The sequence below is a fragment of the Erinaceus europaeus genome, chromosome 17 (genome assembly GCF_950295315.1).
Source record: "Erinaceus europaeus chromosome 17, mEriEur2.1, whole genome shotgun sequence".
Classification (NCBI taxonomy): domain Eukaryota; kingdom Metazoa; phylum Chordata; class Mammalia; order Eulipotyphla; family Erinaceidae; genus Erinaceus; species Erinaceus europaeus.
This window is the reverse complement of record NC_080178.1, coordinates 54,805,200-54,825,311: the sequence shown is the minus strand read 5'-3', so window position 1 is coordinate 54,825,311 and position 20,112 is coordinate 54,805,200. Positions and strand designations below refer to the sequence as shown.

At 47.8% G+C, this 20,112-nt stretch overlaps 1 protein-coding gene across 11 annotated transcripts in view; it reads left to right on the top strand.

Moving 5' to 3' along the window:
• Nucleotides 1-20,112, top strand: part of TENM4 (teneurin transmembrane protein 4) — a 545,270-nt gene that overhangs the window by 290,287 nt on the left and 234,871 nt on the right. For 9 of the 11 annotated variants that reach the window (XM_060176742.1, XM_060176743.1, XM_060176746.1 and 6 more), the window contains one exon: nt 13,390-13,599. The exons of the other annotated variants lie outside the window; for them this stretch is intronic. In XM_060176742.1, coding sequence (XP_060032725.1) covers nt 13,390-13,599 — 210 coding nt within the window. The remainder of the gene's footprint in view (nt 1-13,389; nt 13,600-20,112) is intronic. 11 annotated transcript variants of the gene reach the window in all.

Sequence of the window (20,112 nt, the reverse complement as noted above, 5' to 3'; positions counted from 1 at the left end):
AGACAGAGAGAGACTGACCTGTAGCACTGCTTCACCACTCCTGAAGCTTTCTTCTTGAAGGTGGGGACCAGGGGCTTGAACTTGGGTCCTGGTGCATGGCAACATGTCTGCCACTGCCTGGCGCCCTCAGCACTTTTACCATTTTCTCATTTAATAAGAAGTTCAAAAATAGGGCAAGTTCAAGTCATTGTCCATGCTCAGACTCAGTTTCCTGGATTCAGTTCTGGCTGCTGCAGCCTTGTGTCCTGATGGACCAGTGTCCATACCCCTCCAACCCCTACCCCCATAATGCCATCAGACAACAGACCGTACCCTCCCTAGGAGAACAGGACCACAGTGATTTACAAGCACAGATGCTCTGGCTAGGCCCTGGATGGAAGTGTGGCTGGCTAAGCAAAGCCAGGACTCCATTAGTAATGGGCAGTGGTTGTAGTGAGATACCCAGAGAGATTGTGAAAATGGAATTGAATTGAACTGACTCCACCACCCTCCCTCCAGGGCTCTGAGAGGCCATAGTGAGATAATGGGCATGAATAGGCTTCCTGGACCAGGGAAGACTATACACTGGAAGTGGGCACTTAATTCCCCTCATGGGCTAATTATAATTCTGTCATCAAGTGATGGATAGTGCTAGAATACAATCATCCATCCTGCTTGTGTTCTTGCTATGTACATGCATATGTACACACACACACACACACACACACAAAACCTCCATATGGAAAAAGAAGAATAAGGAGTATTTAGAAATCTGCCTACGGTGATTCAAAAGATCTTCATGCTTTAGGGTCTGAGGCCCCAGGTTCAATCCCCAGCACCACTAGAAGCCAGAGATGAGCAGTACTCTAGTCTTTCTTTCACTGTCTATGCATAATTCCAACTGTATTTCTCTCTCTCTCTCTCTCTCTCTCTCACACACACACACACACACACACACACACACACACACTTCCTCACTCTCTTATTAAAATAAAATTAAAAAGAAATATGTCCAATACTTAATAATGATGTCTTTTGCACCGTGTGATGGGTTATGAGGGGACATAGCATGGCCTCAAAGTGGAAGTTGTAGCAGGCATGGGTCTGGGTTCCTTATAGCTTCTGTGATGGCCATGCAGTGGAGCTTTGGCAGGTGATTTTGTTTCTCTTTTTGTTTTCCCTGCAGCACAGACTGGTTGAGAACCTTGCTGTGTGGGCACTTCTGGCTCCAGTTCTCTGGGCCTGAGCAGCTCCAGGAAGCCAGTGCTGTCATTCTCCCTCTCTCATAGTTGAAGAGACCGAGACCCAGACCACTGAAGACCTCCCCTGAGTTGACCCAGGTGGCAGGATGATGGCAGGAGATTAGCATCCCCACCCCACTGCTGTCCAGTTGGCCCTCATTCCTTCTCTCTTCCTGACAGAACACCTATTCCAGCTCTGCATTGACCAGAAGACCTGGCCCTCTCCAGGCCTTCTACACTAGCTCTTTGAGAGCAGAGGACAGAAGGGGGTCATTTCTTCCAGGAAGTCCATGGAGTCTAGACAAGAGTCACTCTCCCCCCCGCCCCCAATGCCTCTCGTCTTCTGTGTGGGTAAAATCTAGAGCCACTCAGGAGCTAGGGTTCATTGGAGCTGCAGAAAGGGGCCTTTCCCACCTTCTTTCCTGGTGCCCTCAGAGAGAACAGAAGGCAGTCTGCACAGTCACAGGCTTTTCAGCTAAACACTTCAAGGCAGGTGGCTCAGCTGACACTGTAACTCAGATCCTGAAGCGCAGGCCTGCAGAGGCCCTCTGTCTCTTCACTCCTCTCCCCTACTATAGACACCCCCTTGGGCTCATCCCCTGCTTCCTGGCCTGGATCTCTGCAGTTCTCTGCCTGGGACACTGACATTTGTTCACTTCTGCATGTGCACACTCACAGGCAAACACTGCTCTCTTCACGCCCAGCACCCCAGGCTCCAACTGACACAACACTTCTTAGGACCAGGGAGATAGCTCAGTGTTAGAATGCAGGACCTGCATGCCTGAGCCCCAGGTTCAATCCCAAGCACCAGCATATGCCAGAGCTGAGTAGTGTGCTGTCTTCTCTCTCTTCCTCTCTCATGTTCTTACATAATCCTAATTTACTCTCCCTCTTAACATGCTACATATGTTTGCTCTCTCAAAAACCAATCCATAAATCTCACAAGTGGATTGTATTATAACTAGGCATTGCAAACTTATAGTATCCATAAAAACGGTATTTTTAGTGTCTTTTCTTTCTTCCGTTTCTGTCCTTTTTCTTTCCCTCTTCCTTCCTTCCTTCCTTCCTTTCTTTCTTTCCCCCTTATTTCCTTTCTTCCCTTCCTCTTTCCCTCCCTTCCTTTCTTCTCTCCTTCCTCCCTCCCTCCCTCCCTTCCTATCTTTCTTCCTTTCTTTTTTCTTTGCCATCAAGAATATTGCTGGGGCTCAGTTCCTACATGATGACCCTACCACTCCTGGCAGTCATTTTTTCTTTCTTCTTTTTTTTTTTTTCAGCTAGATAGAAGGTAGAGACAGAAAGAGAAGGAGAGATAGCTCGGCTGTGCTCAACCAGGCATCTTGCTTTCTTTCCCCTGCAGGCATTCACATGAGGTGGTGACTCAGAGCTCAAACCCAAGTCCTCTGGCATGGTCACGTGTGTGTTCTGGGTGAAATACCTGGCGGCCTTGTTGTCAGTGTGTTTTCTCTTTCTCTTGATTTTTTTAGTGTTATCTTCTTTTCTCTATCTTACTTCATCATAAGAGTGTAGTTTATAACACAGATACGAAAGTGTGTTGGTCCACTGATTTTTGTTTTCTTGCCACCAGTTTTTGCTGTGGCTTCGTGCCTACATAATTCCACCTCTCCCAACAGATTTTGTTGTTGTTGTTGGACGTTGAGACACAGGAGACAGAGAGAGAAGGTGAGACACCATAGCACTCGCTGTTCCTCTGTAGTGAAACTGCCTCTGCATGTGCTCCTTTGTGGTAGCTGGGGGCTCAAACCTGGGTCCTTGCATTTGGTGGAGTGTGCACTCTACGGCATATACTATCTCCTTGCCCCTGCCAGTGTCTGTTCTTGATAAAGGCAGCTCACTGTTAGCTTCTGTTGTTGTTTTGTGATGCTAGGACCTTGAACATGTCCTATGTCATCACTCATGTACCAATTTTTCTCATTTGGGGAGAGAGACAGAGAGAGAAGGGGAAGGGAGGAGAGGGGAAGGAAGGAGGAGAGGGGAGGGGAGGGGAGGGGAGGAGAAGAGGAGAGGAGAGGAGAGGAGAGGAGAGGACAGCAGACTACCAATAATTAATTTGGGGGGGGGGTGGATGTGTGGCAGGAATTGACAGTTATAGGTGCATCTTCCTCTACATAGGGTTTCTTATCCATTAAGACATCCCCTCTTGGTTCCTACCCCCACCCCAAGTTATTCAGGGGGTAACTGCACTTGACAATTGATTACTGCTTTCCCTTCTCTTATCTCCTGTACAGGATATACTGTAGATAAAAATGTCAGTCTGCTTTGCTTCTAATTTGGGCCTAAAACTTCATTGGGGCCCTCTGCTTTGAGAATGTGTCTCTGGGGACAGTCCTGGCCTGAGGGAGACCTACTTGCTGAAGGCAGATAAGCAGAGCCCTCCCTACTCTCCCCAACCACTTTCCCAGAGTCAAGGAAGGGGAATTTCTGTTAAACTCTGTCCTCACCACATGCTATATGCATGTTTTCAAAAACTGTCTTAGAAAACTTTGTAGAAACCTAATGGAAGCAGGAAGCTCTGACACAGCACAAGCTGGCAAGAGAAGCTGCTTCGAGTCAGGGAATTTATAGGGGAAACGATTCCAGGCTCACTATTTGCCTATATTCACAGGGATTTCTGCTATTTTCAAAAAGCTTTGTGTTGAAATTCAGTTAGTAGTTTGAAAGCTGCATAGTCAAGAACTAGACAACTCTTCACTTTTACTCGGCGTAGATTTTTCTTTCCTGGTCAGTTTCACCCAGTTCTTGGTGGCTCTAGCTCTTGACTCTTGACAGAATGATTTTTTATGTGACTTAATTTTCTTGTCTTCATTTTCAGAGAGAGAGAGAGAGAGGGTGCAGAGACAGAGGGAAAGGAAAGATACTGAAGCACCACCCCACCATACAAGATGCTCACACCATCAAAGTGCTCACATGTAGTACCAACAGTTGAACCCAGGGCCTTGTGCATGGCAGGGTACTTGCTCTACCAGAAGCACTTGCCCCCCCACCCCCACCCCCACCCCAGAGAAGGAGTTTCTAGAAAAAACAAACAACTCTTGCACTCAGATGGCCCACATTGGAATTCTGAATCCACAGTCCCTCGTTCTCTGCCTTGACCAGGTCAGCCTCTTTGAACTCTGTCACCTCCATGACTGGGAACCTTGACTAGGAAGTCAAGCCTGAGGCATACAAAACACAGTCTGATTATTCATTGCAATGATTTTAGTACAGTGAATGCGAGCTGGGGAGTGTAACAGAACAAGGTCCAAAGCCTGGCCTTGCAGGCAAGTGACTGGGAGACCCTGCACAGATGCTCTGTGCCCCCTACTCAGTTTCTCTGCCAGCAGGAGAGATCCTGAGGACTGGGAGCCTGAGGACTAGTTGACATTGATTGGCAGCTAGCGAGGGCTTTCCACAGGGCTGGAAACATAGGAGATGTGCAGTTATTACTGTTTTTTTCTCTCTTTTCAGTGGCTTAGTCCACCCCTCATAACTCCCTGCTTATTGCTTCTTTCCTCTGTGTGCACCCCCCCACCCCATATTGGTTCCTCAGGATCTGAGAACTGGCCCTTGACAGGTTGTTCTCTTCCTTTCTTTTCTTTTTTTCTTTTTGTTGTCTCCAGGGTTATTGTTGGGGCTCCATGCCTGCACTACTAATCCACTGCTCCTGTGGCCACTTTTATTTTAATTTATTTTATTTTTTGGTTAGGACAGAGAGAAATTGAGAGGGGAGGGGGGATAGAGAAGGAAAGAGACAGGTAGATACCTGCAGACCTGCTTCAACACTTGTGAAGTGACCCCCTTGCAGGAGGGGAACTGGGGGTTTGAATGGAGATCCTTGTGCTTCTTACCTTGAGAGTTTAAGCTGCTGCACCACCACCGGGGCCCCTGGAGCTGGAATTTTGCAGCTGCTTGGGGGAAGGACCTCCGTAGAGAAAATTGATGTGTGCACATATAATACATGTGTGCTTATATATAATTTTTTTAAACCCAGGAAGTAATAAATGACTTTGCAAGCAGCTCCCTGTAAGCAGTTTCTTCATGGAATCTTAGTGCAGAAGTGCAATCTAGAGTTTCCCTCCTGGTTCAAGCCCTCTGGGTCGGACAACTGCCCAGGCCTATGAGTTCTAGTGACTCCTCAGTCACTCTGAGTGGCATAGTGGGACAAGCAGAGAGAGGTCAGCTTGCCTGATGCTTTCCCTCCTCCCATGCCTCAACTTTCTTCCCATTAAACTCCATGTCCTCTCTCCCTTCACTCCTGAGTCTGACTCCCCTCCAGGGCAAGAGCTGGCCTACCCTACGCTTTGTGTATCCCATCCTCTTGTACAGAAAGGTGGCTCTGATGTGCTGCTGGGATTGCCATAAGGGGGGCGGGGGGGAGGCAGGCATTCTGGGGAGTGACACACCCAGTAGAGTGCATTCCTCTCTGTGGATGGGGTTCAGCCTTTGATCCCAGGCACCATGTGGGAGCACCAGGAACAGCACTATGAGAGGTCTGTGGATGGTGGAGCAGTGCTGTGGTATCTCTCCTCTCACCCTTGTCTCCCTTTTTCAAATAAATAAACAAATATTGCACCAGGAGGTAGATCTGCAGTGTCATGCATGCACAAGGCCCTACTTTAATTCCCTGGTGCTACGTATAAGAAAATATGAGAAGCCCTGGGACAGAGCACAGCTACACTGTTGAGTGCCAGCTATAAGCAAGACCCAGGGTTAGCTCAGTAAGCTTAAGACACCTCCAGTTTATCCAGGATAGCTACCCACTCTGTATGACTGGGGTGAGAGGGGGTGGTGGTGAAGATAGTGCCAAGTGCTGGCCTCAGGGACCCGCTAGTGAGAACACACAGGCACTTGGGCTGGGTTCAAGTCCTGGCTTCCTACCATTAGAAGGGAAGTGTTAAGAATGGTGGAGAAATACTACAGTATTTCTCCTCTCTCTGTCTTTCTTTCTCCCTCTCTCTCTCTTCCTACCTCCTTCTTTCAGTCTCTCCTCCAAAATTAAAGTACTAAAACACAAAATTAAAAATGCTCACTGAGAAAGGCAGAGAGGTTCAGGGACTGCACCCCAGTGATAACCCTGGTGGCAAAAAAAAATGTAATACATAGGATACATAGGCACAGGGATCTCCTTTTTTAAAAAAAACTCATTTTTGGGTGCTGGGCAGTGGTGAACTGGGGTAAACGTACACTATACAGAGCACCAGGACCTGTGCAAGGATCCCAGTTTGAACTGCCCCCCTCCCCGGCTCCCCACCTGCAGGAGGGTCATTTCACAAGCGGTGAAGTAGGTCTACAGATATCTCTCTATCTATCTATCTATCTATCTATCTATCTATCTATCTATCTATCTATCATCCCCATTCCCTTCCCCTCTCAATTTCTATCTGTCCTATCCAATAAAACAAAAGAAGAAGAAAGGAAAGGAAAGGGAAGGAAAGGAAAGGAAAGGAAAGGAAAGGAAAAAGAGAAGAGAATGGAAGGAAAGAAGAGAAAAGGAATAGAAAAGGAAAAGAAAGTAAAAAACGGCTGTCAGAAGCAGTGGATTCATAGCTAGCACTGAGCCCCAGCAATAAACCTGGAAGCAAATAAAATAAAATAAAATGATTCATTTTGTTTATTACTTATGAGCCTTGAAAACATAGTGAGTTGAAGAAGCCAGTCTTGGAAGAGCACATACTGTGTGATTCCACTCTTAGGAAATGTCAAGAAGAGGCAGATCTGTAGAGTGAGAGCAGCTTTGTGCTTGCCCGGGCTGTGTTGAATGGAAGGAAATGGGGTGTGAACAGTGAATCTGAGGTTTGTCTTAGGTGAGGGAATTGTCTGAAGTTGATTGTGGGGAGCACTACACTGTACAGTGAATTTACTAGAAGCCATTGAGTTGTATATGTCAGATAGGTGACTTAACAAGGGTACATGAATGAGAGAATGTCCTGTGCTGATCTCCTTCAGAAGGTCAGCAGGCTAGCTGCTCAGCCTCCTCTATGTAGCGCCCAGACAGACCTGAGGTTCTCTCTGCTGAGTGTGGAGGTGGAAGGCCTCCACAGGCAGTCAGGTGAAAGCAGAGACCTTTCCAGGGGAAAGCTTATAAAAATAAATAAACAAGGTCCTGAGAAAGCACCGTGAGGGGGACAACTGGAAATCCAATGAGCCGAGCCTGAGAAATTTACCACAGCCCGTTTTCCAGGCACCGTTTCCCAACATAAGTCACAGAGACAGATGGCCCCAGACCTGCTTCTGAAAATAACCACTGTCTCGGGAAGCAGAGCTGGCTGAGTGGGAGCTGCTGGCCAGGGGAATGGGGTCTGCATGATTTACTAGGCTGCAGGAGAAACTAAGTTTAGATCTGAGAGGCCCAGCTCTACCCACCCAGCCCAGTCACGACCCAAAGGAATGGAGTGCTTCCACTGCTGCCTTCTCCCACCCCCACCTCCTCTCTCAAGTAACTATGTTTTTTTTTTTTTTTTAATCTCAATATCCCACTTGTTCCTTGAAAAGTCTGATAATATGAAAAGCTATAAGAAATAAAATCCATTCATAATCCTGCCACCATAAGGTAAGGGTACTGACAGATTGCACACACACATTTAAACTAATGCCAGAATTACTTTCTACTTTCATCGGCTTCTAGTGATTCTTTTATACCCTACTTCTTATCTCTCCAAAAATCCTGTGCAAACATAGCTTATAATGTCTGCATATTAGCATTATTGTAAGGATATGCCTTAATTTACATAATTAGAAGCTGCTTACTTTAAAAAAAAAAAAAGAACACATTTTATTGATTTGCCATTGGCTAACGATGTTGTAAAATTTCAGGATCCATCTGTACACCTCTCTGTGTGTATAAGCATCACCAAAGACACCACACAGTTCAAGTAGTCACTTATATATGGGGCATTAAGGATGCTTTTCCTTTTCCCTCCCCTTCTTTTATAACTTTTGTTAGTGATTTAATATTGATTTGCAAAATTATAAGATAACAGGGGTTTAGCTCCACACTTTCCTTGCCATCAGAGTTCTGTGTTCCCATTCTTTCCACTGGAAACTGCTTTAGTTTTCCCAAGATCACAGATATGGGTTGGCTATTATTTCTATAACTATCTATATGTTTGCCCATTTTATTTCTTTTTTTTACATGTTATGAATAGTTTGTTCCAATATTGTAAGATTTCAACTTACAGTTCCAAACCACACCCACCACCAACTTCTGTATCTCCATGCTCCCACTTCCCAAAGATAACTACCATCCTTGTCATAAGTCTTAAAAACAGTTTGCTGTAAGGATCCCGGTTCTGAGGCGTAAGGATCCCAGTTTGAGTCCCCCGGCTCCCCACCTGCAGGGGAGTTGCTTCATAGGTGGTGAATCAGGTCTGCAGGTGTCTATCTTTCTTTCCCTCTCTCTGTCTTTCCCTCCTCTCTCCATTTCTCTCTGTCCTATCTAACAACTGCAACATCAGTAACAACAACAATAACTATAACAACAATAAAAAACAACAAGAACAACAAAAGGGAAAATAAATAAATTTTTAAAAAAGAAACAGTTTGCTTATTTCTGGTTTTTTTTTTTTTGGCAAGTTCATGTAAATCAGATCTCTAGATTCCACATATGACTAAAACCATCTGGTAGTTGTCCTTCACTTTTTACTTAGTTTGTTAGGCATAATCACCTCCAGTTCCATCCATTTTGTCCCCAGTGATTCAATATCATCTTTTTTGATTGCAGTATCCATGGAATATATATCCCATAACTTCTTTAGCCAATTATCTGATGTTAGACATTTAAGTTACTTCCACTCTTTGGCTATTGTGAATAATGCAGCTATGAACATAGGGGTGCTTATGTCCCTTCTAATTAGTGCTTAAGTGTCCATTGGCAAAATGCCCAAGAGTGAATGGTATTACTGGATCATAAGGAACTTCTACTTTTATTTGTTTAAGGACTCTCCACACAGTCTTCAAAAGAAGTGACCCCAATTTGCATTCCCACCAGCAGTGTAGCAGAGTTCCCTTTTCTCCACAACCTCTCCAACTCCTGTCATTTCCTGGTTTGTTGATGTAAACCATTTTCTTAGGTGTGAGATGGAATCTCAGTGTAGTTTTGCTTTGCATTTCTCTGATGATAAAGGAAGTGGAGCATTTCTTCATAGGTCTATAGGCCATGTGTATCTCTTCTTTAGAAAACTATCTGTTTAGTTCTTTGGCCCATTTATTTACTGGATTAGTTTTGCTTCTTTTGTAGATCTGTACCAATTCTGTATGGATGTTTGATATCAATCACTTGTCTATTGTGTGATGTGCAAATATCTTCTCCCATTTACTGGGTTGCCTAGTTATTTTTGGGTAGTTTGCTTTTGATGTGTAGAAGTTCCTTAGTTTCATGTAATCTGTTTTATTTACTCACTCTTGTCTTCATTTCCCATGCCCAGGGAGTTGAGTCACCAGATACATCTTTGATGTGAAGGTCTTGAAAAAATTTTACCATTATTTTCTTATGTAAATTTTAGAGATTCTAGTCTAATGTCTAGATCGTGGATCCATTTTGATTTGACCTTGGTGTATGGTGTTAGGTGATGGTGTACGTTCACTTTTCCAATTTTCCCAGCACCTTTTGTTGAAGAGACATTCCTTAGCCCACTAAATGCTTTTGGCCCCCTTGTCCAATACATTAGCTTGTTGTCTATGTATGGACTCATTTCTGGACTTTTGATTTTGCTCCACTGAAGGGATGCTTTTCCTTTTGAACTTAAAAAAAAAAGTTTTATGATTTACCGTTATAAGTAATGTGAGGAGGAGCCATGGTTATGTTCTCAAGTAAATTCTTAGAAGTGAGATGGCTGAGCTACAAATTTATCATATTCTTTTTTTTTAAATTTTTTAAATATTTATTTTATTTATTTATTCCCTTTTGTTGCCCTTGTTGTTTTATTGTTGTAGTTATTATTGTTGTTGTCGTTGTTGGATAGGACAGAGAGAAATGGAGAGAGGGAGGGGAAGACAGAGAGGAGGAGAGAAAGATAGACACCTGCAGACCTGCTTCACCGCCTGTGAAGTGACTCCCCTGCAGGTGGGGAGCCGGGGTTCGAACCGGGATCCTTATGCCGGTCCTTGTGCTTTGCGCCACCTGTGCTTAGCCCGCTGCACTACAGCCCAACTCCCCTATCATATTCTTAAGTCATATTTTTTTTTACATAGGGACAGGGAAGTGGGGGGAGCTATTTCACCAGCCCATCTCATTTTTTTCTGAACTGGTAATAATTATGTTAGGGATCAAACTCAGGACCTCATGTTTCTAAGCCCAGTACTCTAGCCACTGTGCCACCTGCAGGACCACATTAAACAAGTTTATAACAGAATTTCCTACCAATGTCAGTGCATAAAATCTTGTTTGCCAACATCCATTCTAGCTCCCTTACAGCAAGTATTGACATATTGACTTTTTCTTCAAGTTTTAAAAATAATTTTTAAAGTACAAATAGTGTTGGGTGCTCATGGTAAAAATATTTGAAAATATTAACGCAAATCAGGAGTATTCACTATTGCCCTTAATATTGCTAGCCCTTGTTGAAGTTTTATTATTTTTTATTTCTGAAAATTCACTAGTTGTGAAAGTTTTTCATGAGCACTATGATACTAAAGGGACCTGACTTTCTGTTGTAACTAGTATTTATCCTGCATCTTTTCAATCATTTCCATTAAAGGAATGATCTTTTACAGTGGACTGATGTTCTTCTGACTTAGAGAAGTCTGGGCCATCAAGTACCGGAGACGCTGCTAGTCTCACTCCAGGATAGTGACAGCAGGGTCTACCTGGTCCCATAACCAGGGCATACTACTGACTTCCCCCAACCCCAGTGCCCCTGATGCATACATAACAGAACGCTTCTCACCTAAAACAAGGCCTCCAAATAATCTGTTGTCCAAATCAAAGTGGTTGTTTTTTGTTTTGTGTTGTTTTGTTTAGTGACAGTGGGGAATTTCATTTTCTGAGCCAACTTCTTCAGACGGGGAGGGAGAGAGGGAAAGACACCACGGCACCAAAGCTTCCTCCAGTGGCAGTGGGGACCCACCTCTAATCTGGTTCACATACATGGCAAAGCAGTGCACCACCCAGGTGAGCTGTCTTGCTGGCCCAATCTGAGAATCTCTTAATATTCTCTTGTCCCTCAACCCCCGTGGGGGTGACTCTGTGCCCTCCCCCCCCCCCCCGGGGACTACCTATATTTAAAGCCGCTGATAAGTGTGAGGAAGGGAAATTGCAGAATTCCAGGCATATCTGTATCCTGCTGGGGCATATCTGGCACATGAGTGAGTGTGCCAGACTCAAGGCCAGTAGGGGCAGTGAATACTATCTGGGAGTCCTCAGGTGAGCCCAGGGTCCCAGGCAGAGCCCAGGGGCAGCTGGGCAGGAAAGGAACCAGGCATGAGACAGAGTGCTGCTCTCAGCTTGGGCTCTCAAAGTTTGTGAGGGGACAGTCTGCTCAGTCCTAGAACCGTTTATTCCAGAAAGCACACTGCCGGGGTATAACACACACGTAGTGTTTTCCCCCTTTGACCCATGCAGGGAGGACTTGCTAACCCAGGGCTCTGCAGAGGCACTGAGTGGAGAATCTGATATGTCTGTGGGTTGCAGGGATGAGGAAGTGAATGTTTGCTTGGGACATACATCCTGGTCCAGAGAAGCTCCACAGGGGACTGTGGGGCAGGGAGCTCCCCACATGGGGTGGCTTCCTTCCATCCCATAGACACAGCAGTGAGCCTCACCCCTGTGTGGTCATGCTGGGGCATGGCAATGAGTCCCCACTGCTGTGCACAAAGATGGGGTGTCCTGCTGACCTGTGAGAACCTGAATGTCCTTCACACCAGATGGCACAGCTCATAGGAGACCAGGGCACAATGAGTCCTGGAGGCTGCAGGGTCCCCAGGATTTAGTGACTGTGACCTGAGCCAGAGTCGTTTGGGTGGGAAGATGACAAAGAGCTGTTGGCCAGTTTCCCCCACCTGCCGCCCTGCCACCTGTATGCTGGTGATTGCTCATCTAGCAGGTTGGGTGACCTTGTGTTTCAGAGGGGTCCATCTCTCGGCACAGCCAGGTGGACTTGCTGACATCAGAAGCCTTGCACCAGTCAAGGCAGGGGAGGAAGCAGCCCGTGCCAGCAGGCGACAGACTGTCTTGTACTATGTCATGTCTGTGATCACATCCCCGTGCCATAGGTGATGTGCTGCACATGTTTCAGCAACCCTTCATGAGGGGCTGCAGACTCTCTTGTCCCAAGCTGGTAGCCATTCTTCCCTTCTGAAGAGCTGCAAACATGCTCCCCTAGACTGGAATAGGCAGTAGAATGATAGAAGCATGGCTGGGCATTCCAAACTCAGAATTTCACCGATTCAATGCAGCTAAGAACATGGGGGAATGCCAGTGTTGAGAATCCATAGTGTCCTTTCTTCTGAGGCCTTGGGAATCTCAGGTTTCCAGGGGGCTGGACACTTTGAATCCTGCCAGCCAGCAGATACTTACTGAGTGAATCCTTGGTGCTGGCTTCTAGCCTGGAGGAGAGAGGAGAGAAGACTGTCTGGGTTTTTCCTCCCAAACCATCAGCAGAGAATGCCCAGATCTCAGAATAGGAGACTAGTGGCTTCTTAGAAAAGCCAAACCTCCCTGTGTTGATATTCTAGAACACCAGGCATGGAGGGGACCTGGGCTAAAATCCCAATGATAGGAACACCATTTCAGTTTGGTGACCTCCTGTGAGGGCCAGCTAGAAAAGCCTCAGCAAACCCCCAGTGAAGCTGCTTCTCTGATCCCTGAGGCCGCTGAGGGTCGGGGTGGTGGCTCCATCAGGATTGATCCCAGGTTTTCAGGCCTGTCCCACAGCAAGGGGGAAGCTGGAAATCCACCCAAGCTCCCCCCAACCCCCTAGCCCCCTAACCCCCCAACCCAGCGCAGTTGAAGAATCCCGCATCCCCAGACCTCAGCTCTTCAGAAGGAGTTTGCAGTAACTTTGTTTTGGGAGGGGCATCCTCTGTGCCCCAAACCCCATCCCCCTGTCACTTGTGCAGTAGATCACCCAGTGTTGGGCCCCCCCTTCCCCGTTGATGCATGTTTTATTTTGTTCCCTCCCGTGTGGCCCGATGTTCATGATTTTTCTCTGTCTGTGTTTGTCTCTGTGGCCCGCAGGTGCACCCTTGCATTGTTCCTCCGCCTCGTCCACCCCCATTGAACAGTCCCCCTCCCCGCCCCCCTCCCCTCTGGCCAATGAGAGCCAGAGGCGGTTGCTAGGCAACGGTGTGGCCCAGCCAACCCCGGACTCAGACTCTGAGGAAGAGTTTGTCCCTAGTTCATTCTTAGTTAAAAGTGGCTCCGCCAGCCTGGGGGGCGCGGCGAACGGTAAGTGTCTCTCTCTCTTCCTTACTTTGGGGGTGCGTGGGTGGGGGCTGCTTGCTCCTCAGGCTTCCATGCAGGCCAAAGGATCTGGCGTGTGGGGGGCTTAGGGTGTCAGGGGTCCTGGCGAAGCTCTGGGGCTCAGGTAGCACCCCTAGAGGGGTGCAGGACTAGAAGGTGCAAGGTACAGAGAAACAAGGCAGACACGCTGCAAAGTGGGCACGGAACAAGAAGGTGGGGAGAAAACTGTTGCTGTGGACTATCAGCAACATCCACTTGTTGCTCCTCAGGTGCTTCTCAGGCCAGTACTACTGTGTCCCGCCCCCCCCCGCCCCCCCGCAGTCACCACTGGCCAGCAGGAAGAAGACACTGCACTATCAGGAGACTAGGGCTGCCTTCCAGAGTTCCTTTTCTTTTGCTCTGTTTTACACACAAACTCACTCTCTCCCCCCCTCTCTCTTACACACACACACACACACACACACACACACACACACACACCAAGGGTCTCCATAGCTGCAGGGCTGAGAGTTGAGTCAAGACTGAGTCACTGGGTTTAAATAGGGCTCAACCCAAGATGAGCTCAGTCCTGTCCTCTCTGTCCTGGAGAAGGGGGGGGGGGGTTGTGGTGCACCATGGAAGATAATATGGCCTGCCCATGAACCAGACCTACCTGGAACCCTTGGTCCTGTGCTGTGTGATCAGAGTCAGAGTGCTTGCTCTCTCTGTGCCCAACAGGCTAGCACACAGCTTTGCAAGGAACCACCAAGAAGGGGGTGGGGGTAGGGAAATGATACACTTGAGGTGTCCTGGGAGCCCTGATTTGAAGCCAAAAGGTGCTGACCAAGTGTCCCTGACAGTGGTTTTCTTACAAGTCCTTGAGAAATACACACACAGACAGGTGATGGTGTTCTTACAGTGCCTTGGGAAACACACTCACAGGTGCACATAGAGCAATGTTCTTTGCTCATTTCTGAGCAAGCTTTGCAGGTAAGGAGGGAAACTCATGATTAAAGTCCTTAATCTTTCCCTTTGCTAATTAACTCAACAAGAGCGATCACTTTGTTGCAAGTTTGCCCTGCAGCAAAGGAATGGCAGTATTGCATTATTGATGTGCTGGTAGGTGGGGCACCCCAGCTGTCTGCTCCTCTCTGCTCCTGCCTCCCAGGGGCCTTGGGGACACTTGGGGCTGGTTCCTTCTGGGGTCTTGCTTTCTGTGTGTCACGTAAAAGGTTTGAAATGGACATGACTGCAGAGAGGTCCTGGGTCCCCTGAGGTGTATACCTCTGAGGTTGGCGAGTCAGGGGACCCAGTGATTGTCCCCCCACAGATGTCCCTGCCTGCCACCTTCCTGTTCCCTGAAGCCTGTCCCAAGAGTCAGCATCCCTGCTGGTGAGGCTGGGCCCCTGCTAGCTCCTGAGATGAATGAAATCCGTGCCTCCCTGGGCCCAATAAATAAAGGATTTGCTTGCTTCTAATCCCAGTAGAAATTGGGGTGTTAATTAAATGAAACTGCCTTGTTGGGTTTTGTTTGCATCCAGCAATGCTTATGCCCATTTCAGACAATGCAGAAAGTCAAACAACAAAATTCTCTTAGAATCCTGCCTCCCGGAGGTGGTGACCATTTAGTGTGGGTCCTTAAGGAAGGCATCTTAATGGAGAAGTGTTAATGTTGGGGAGGATGGAGGAGTTGGCCACCAGTGTCAGGAGAGGTGACAGCCACACAGAAGCAGAGAGCAAAAGCCATAGCGGCAAGCTTTGTGAAAGGAGGCCCCTCTGTGTGCGACCCTGGTCAGAAAACTGGAGCTCTGTGAAACAGAAACACCCATCCACACTTGCTTAGAATCTGCAAAGGGGAGGATGAAGTTAAGCATCAATTTGCTGTAAACTGGATCTAAGCTGGACCAATTGCTCTAGTTCCTGGAACCCAGCATTACTGTCACCACTCCCACCCCCACCCAGCCCCTCATGCCAACACCACTTAACTCAGAATGTTCTTTACATGACAAAGAAGGGCTAGCCAGGCTTTCCCAGAAGGGTGCTAATGCTGTGGTCTCCCTTGGTGTTTGTTGACTCAACACCCTGCTGGCAAGACTGACCCTGGGAATGCTTGGCCTTCCAGAGCTCGGGCTGCCAGAGCTGGGGCTGTGCTTTCCCTGCTATCCCCTAACCCTCTACATACCTCCTCCAGGCTTTGCTGCCTCCAGCTGTGTCAACTGCAGCTCTGGAAGCTTCCAGCCCAGTCCCAGGCCTCAGACCCACCCTGCAGAAATCCCCATGTAAAGTGCAGGGAGAGGCCAGGGCTCCAGGGAGCAGATCCCTGGCCTGTAACTCCTGCTATCAGAGCTCTAATCCTCCCCCCCACACACACACACACACCAGGATCGGCATCTAGAATCACTGCTTCTGTAGAAAGAAAGATTTCATGAAAATATCAGCTGGCCACCTTTGTAAAGCCCAGGACCTGGTTAGGATTAGGTTGCTGTTTGTCTCTCCCTCACAGCAACTTTGCAGAAGAAATAGAAAATGTTCAAGTGGAGGGTAGATAGCATAATGACGGAGACTCCAAAGTCACAGGTTCAGTCCTCCGCACCATCATATACTAGAGCCAACCAGTACTCTGGTTAAAATATATATAATGCTCCATGAGTGGTTCTCATCTGAGTCCTAAAAGTGAAGGAGATTTAGTCAGTGGGAGAAAGAGTTTAGTAATTGGGGTGGGGATGGTCAGGGAGTAATATTAGCTTAGAGGGAGTCCTCAGTCTCTCAAAGCTTAAGTGAGGGGGCTGGGAAAGGGCGAAAGAATTTGAATGTAAGGATGGCTTTCAGAGATATTCCCTCTGTTTGGATATATCATTTCAGCTTGCATTCCCCCCTTCCTCTAGTCCCTTTTTATTTTCTTTTTTGATCTGCTTTGTTTTGTCTTCAACTTCAGGCCCTGTGATTTCTCTGCCTCCTGTGCAGGCCCTGGGGAGATTTTTTTAAAAATACACCCCAGAAAAACAAATTTTCAAAGGACTCCAAGGTTATGGGTTCCCCTCCCTACCCTGGCTCAGCTCTGCGCAGAGCCTGTCACATGAGAGTGGTTCCAGCGCCTTGAATGTGCACATCCACTTTGTGAAGTGGCCAGTTCCAGGCTCGCTGAGGTCCATAGAGCTATAGAGGGTCTGAGAGGTTAAGTGCCTGTCCCCTAAATCACAAAGTGCCCTAAGTGACAGTTGAGCAGTTGTGAACCCCAGCTCTGTTGGTTATGGTCAGAGTGGAGTCTTTTCTGCTGTGTAATTGTGAGAATTGTGGGAATTTCAAGGGTCCCTAAGAACAAAAGCCAGAGGGCTGGACCCTGCCCCACCATGTCCCCCCAATACTGGGCCTGTCTGCCCACCAGCCTTTCACATTTTTCAGGCGGGGCCTCTGGCCAGCATCACCTCTGCTGGCAGTTTCATTGCTTTTCCCAGGTCATAAGCAGCTGGGGTTATTTTGTTTTGACTTCCAGTCCTGTGGGGGAGTGTTTGTTTTGCTTTGTAAATGGGAAACACCACTATGCATGTGAGCTCCCTCCAGAAGCATTTTCTGATAGCAAAACACAACAAAAGTCAGCCTCATTGAAAATCTACCCTCTGGGGGGAGCTTGCCAGGGAAGTCAGTTTGTGAACTCAGAACTGTAATTCCCTACTGCTGACACTAAGTGTCCAGGGAGGTTTGTGTCCCCTTTCAGAATGGATTTATTTCATGGAGTTGGTTTGAGGTGCCTTGTGCCAAATACAGGCTATAGGATGCATGTGTGTTCAGAGTTTCAAAAACAAGGGGTTTAGGAGGCAAGGGTGTCATGTTTTTAGGCAATGAGGTTCATTATCCCTCTCTACCGTTTGCATCAAAGGGTTGGTAGAAAATAACTTTTTATGCCAGCTACGTAGCAAAGTTGAGTCACACACACACACACACACACACACACACACACAATTTCATTAGTCCATTCATTCTTTCCAGATAGATGAGGGGGTTAAGGACATTCTAAGCAGAAAGATTGCTTCAAGTTAAAGTAAGTTCAAGAAGGATTTAATTTACGGACTCGAAATTCTTCAAATGAAACTCTCAGCAGCAGATGTATTTCAGAAATGTTCAGGCTTAAGAAAGAAAACACAATCCCTATACTGTATTCCTTCTGGCTGAGGGCAGTGCTGGGGATTGTACCAGGGCCCTCAGAGCCTCAGCCATGAAAGTCTTTTTCAGAACCACTATACCATCCCCCTTATCACTGTGACCCTACTGCACAGGCTAGCATCCCCAAAGCTCTGGAATGAAGTGGAGCCCATTAGTAGTTACACCAGTGAGACCTAAAAACAAGGATCTTAGCCTCCGGTCAGAGGCAGGGCTGGCGTGGAAGCTCAGCTAGAAGGCCTTGCTGCTTATTCATGGTGACCACTTGGAAAGCCAGGTCCTCAGGTCCCCAGGTGCCCTCTGCTACACTTGAGAAACCAAGAAGGAAGGAAGCCTTTATAAAGACTTGAAGTAGAGAGCTCTGAGTTCTTCAGGAAGCTCTCCTTCCCTGCCACAGACACCCTGCTGTCTCCCATACAGTCTTCCTTCCCAGCATCTGGGGACCTGGTTCTTTCTACATCTTGCTCTTGTCCCTGGAGCTTGGCCTTGTCCACAGCCTTCTCTTCAGTGCTGAGAAACTTTGGGTATGAAATGCACACTGAACAATGCTGGCTCCCTTTGTTCCCCCTTTTCACCAACCCCCAGTGCCCCCACATACAAATCCACCCCCCACTCCCAGGAACAGAGCTGTGACTTTGTGCCTCACAGAGAGGATGTGACTGTTCCCAGTACAGAAGGAGAGACCTGTGGCATGGCCCTCATCTGGGGACCTGCCCTCACCTGTGGCCTTCCATCAGGGGCTGCCAATCATGCCGCCCTAATTGGGGGCGGCGGGGGCAGCCACATGGGGGTCACAGCCATGTTCGCACCGTTCACAAAGCCCCTCTTCATATGTTACCTCGGGCCAGTTCTGGGGAAGTGGGTTTAATTGCCACCTTGGCTTCCCAGGCGGTAAGGCGGCTCCTTCCTGGCCTTGCAAAATAAACAGGTCACGTTTGGAATTAATGCCATGGAACCTTCTGGCACAGCCAGGGCCCTCTAATTAGTTGCTCATGTGACACAATTGCAGGCTCTTTGCAGCTCCTTCCCTCCTTAAGTCCCCCCCCCACACACACACACATATACCACCAAGTACCATTGCATTCAACTTGCTAAAATAACACTGCTGGTACATGATGGAGTGGAATGGGGGTTCCTAGACCACCCCAGACAAAGGGAGCCTGGGGCACATCCCTGTGAAGTGTTTGTGGCCTTCTCTGTGGTGGCTCTGGACTGCAGCCCCCATGTGAGAACACCCTCTGAGAAAGGGGCCTGTCCTCAGGCCCCTGAGCTCTGGGGTTGGCATGGCTCTGGCCTCCACCCCCCACCCCCCACCATATGTGGATGGAGGAATGCTGGCAGGAATGCCCAGAGCATGACTTGAACCCACTTCCCATGGAGTTCTGTGTTTCTTGATTTACTTGGACAGGCAGAAGAGAGGGAGCTACCACAGCGCAGTGCTGATCCACCGACTGTGGAGCTCCCACATGCCAGGGCTCAAACCCAAGGCCTCAGCCATTAAAGGTGTGTGCTTTGTGGGTTCAGCTTGTTCCTGGCCACTCTCCCCACCCAGTTCAAAGTGATATCCAGCTGTTTTGTCTGACCTGTAAGGCCCTCTGTCTTCTGCTCAGTTTACTTCCTTCCTTCCTTTTTTCCTTCCTTTTTCCCTTTCTCCCTCTTTTCCTCTTTCCTCTCTCCCTCCCTCCCTTCCTTCCTTCTTCCCTTTCTCCCTCTTTTTCTTCTTCCTTTCCTCCTTCTCTCCCTCTTTCCCTCCCTCCCTTCCTTCCATCTTTCCTTCCTTCCCTCCTTTCTCTCTTGCTACCAGGGTTATTGCCTGGTGTACAAGCCTGTACTGCTCCAGTGCTCTACCTTTCCTGCAGCTCCCAGAGCTTCCCCCCTCTTCTTGGCCTAGCAGCCAAGCCTCCCCCTCCCCCCACTTGCTCACCCCCCCCCCCCCCACCTTAGCCCCTCTACTCCACAGTCTGAGCAGGGTGCTTGGAGCTCAGCTGGATTCTCCCATTATGACTTAATGACTCCCAGTTAGGAGCAGGGCACCCTGCAGCTTCCTCCTCCCCTTCCCTGTTCTCTGCACTGCCATTATTTATATAGGTGTTGGGCATTAAAGGACCTAAAAAAACACCCTCTCTGCCTTCAAAGGCCTGAAAAGACCACAGCTTGAAGAAAAGCAGAAACAGCCCCAAGTAGACCCACATTAGGAGGAGAAGCTAAGTTGAATGGATTTGTGAACTTTCTGTGCTGTGTGATCTCAAGCTAGTGTCTTAACCTCCCTAGACCTCGGCTTCCCCTTCTTTGAAATAGATATTCCTCTTGGCTCTGCATCTGGTCTGGTCTTGTGGGAGTGAGAAGTTGGAGGATGTCTTT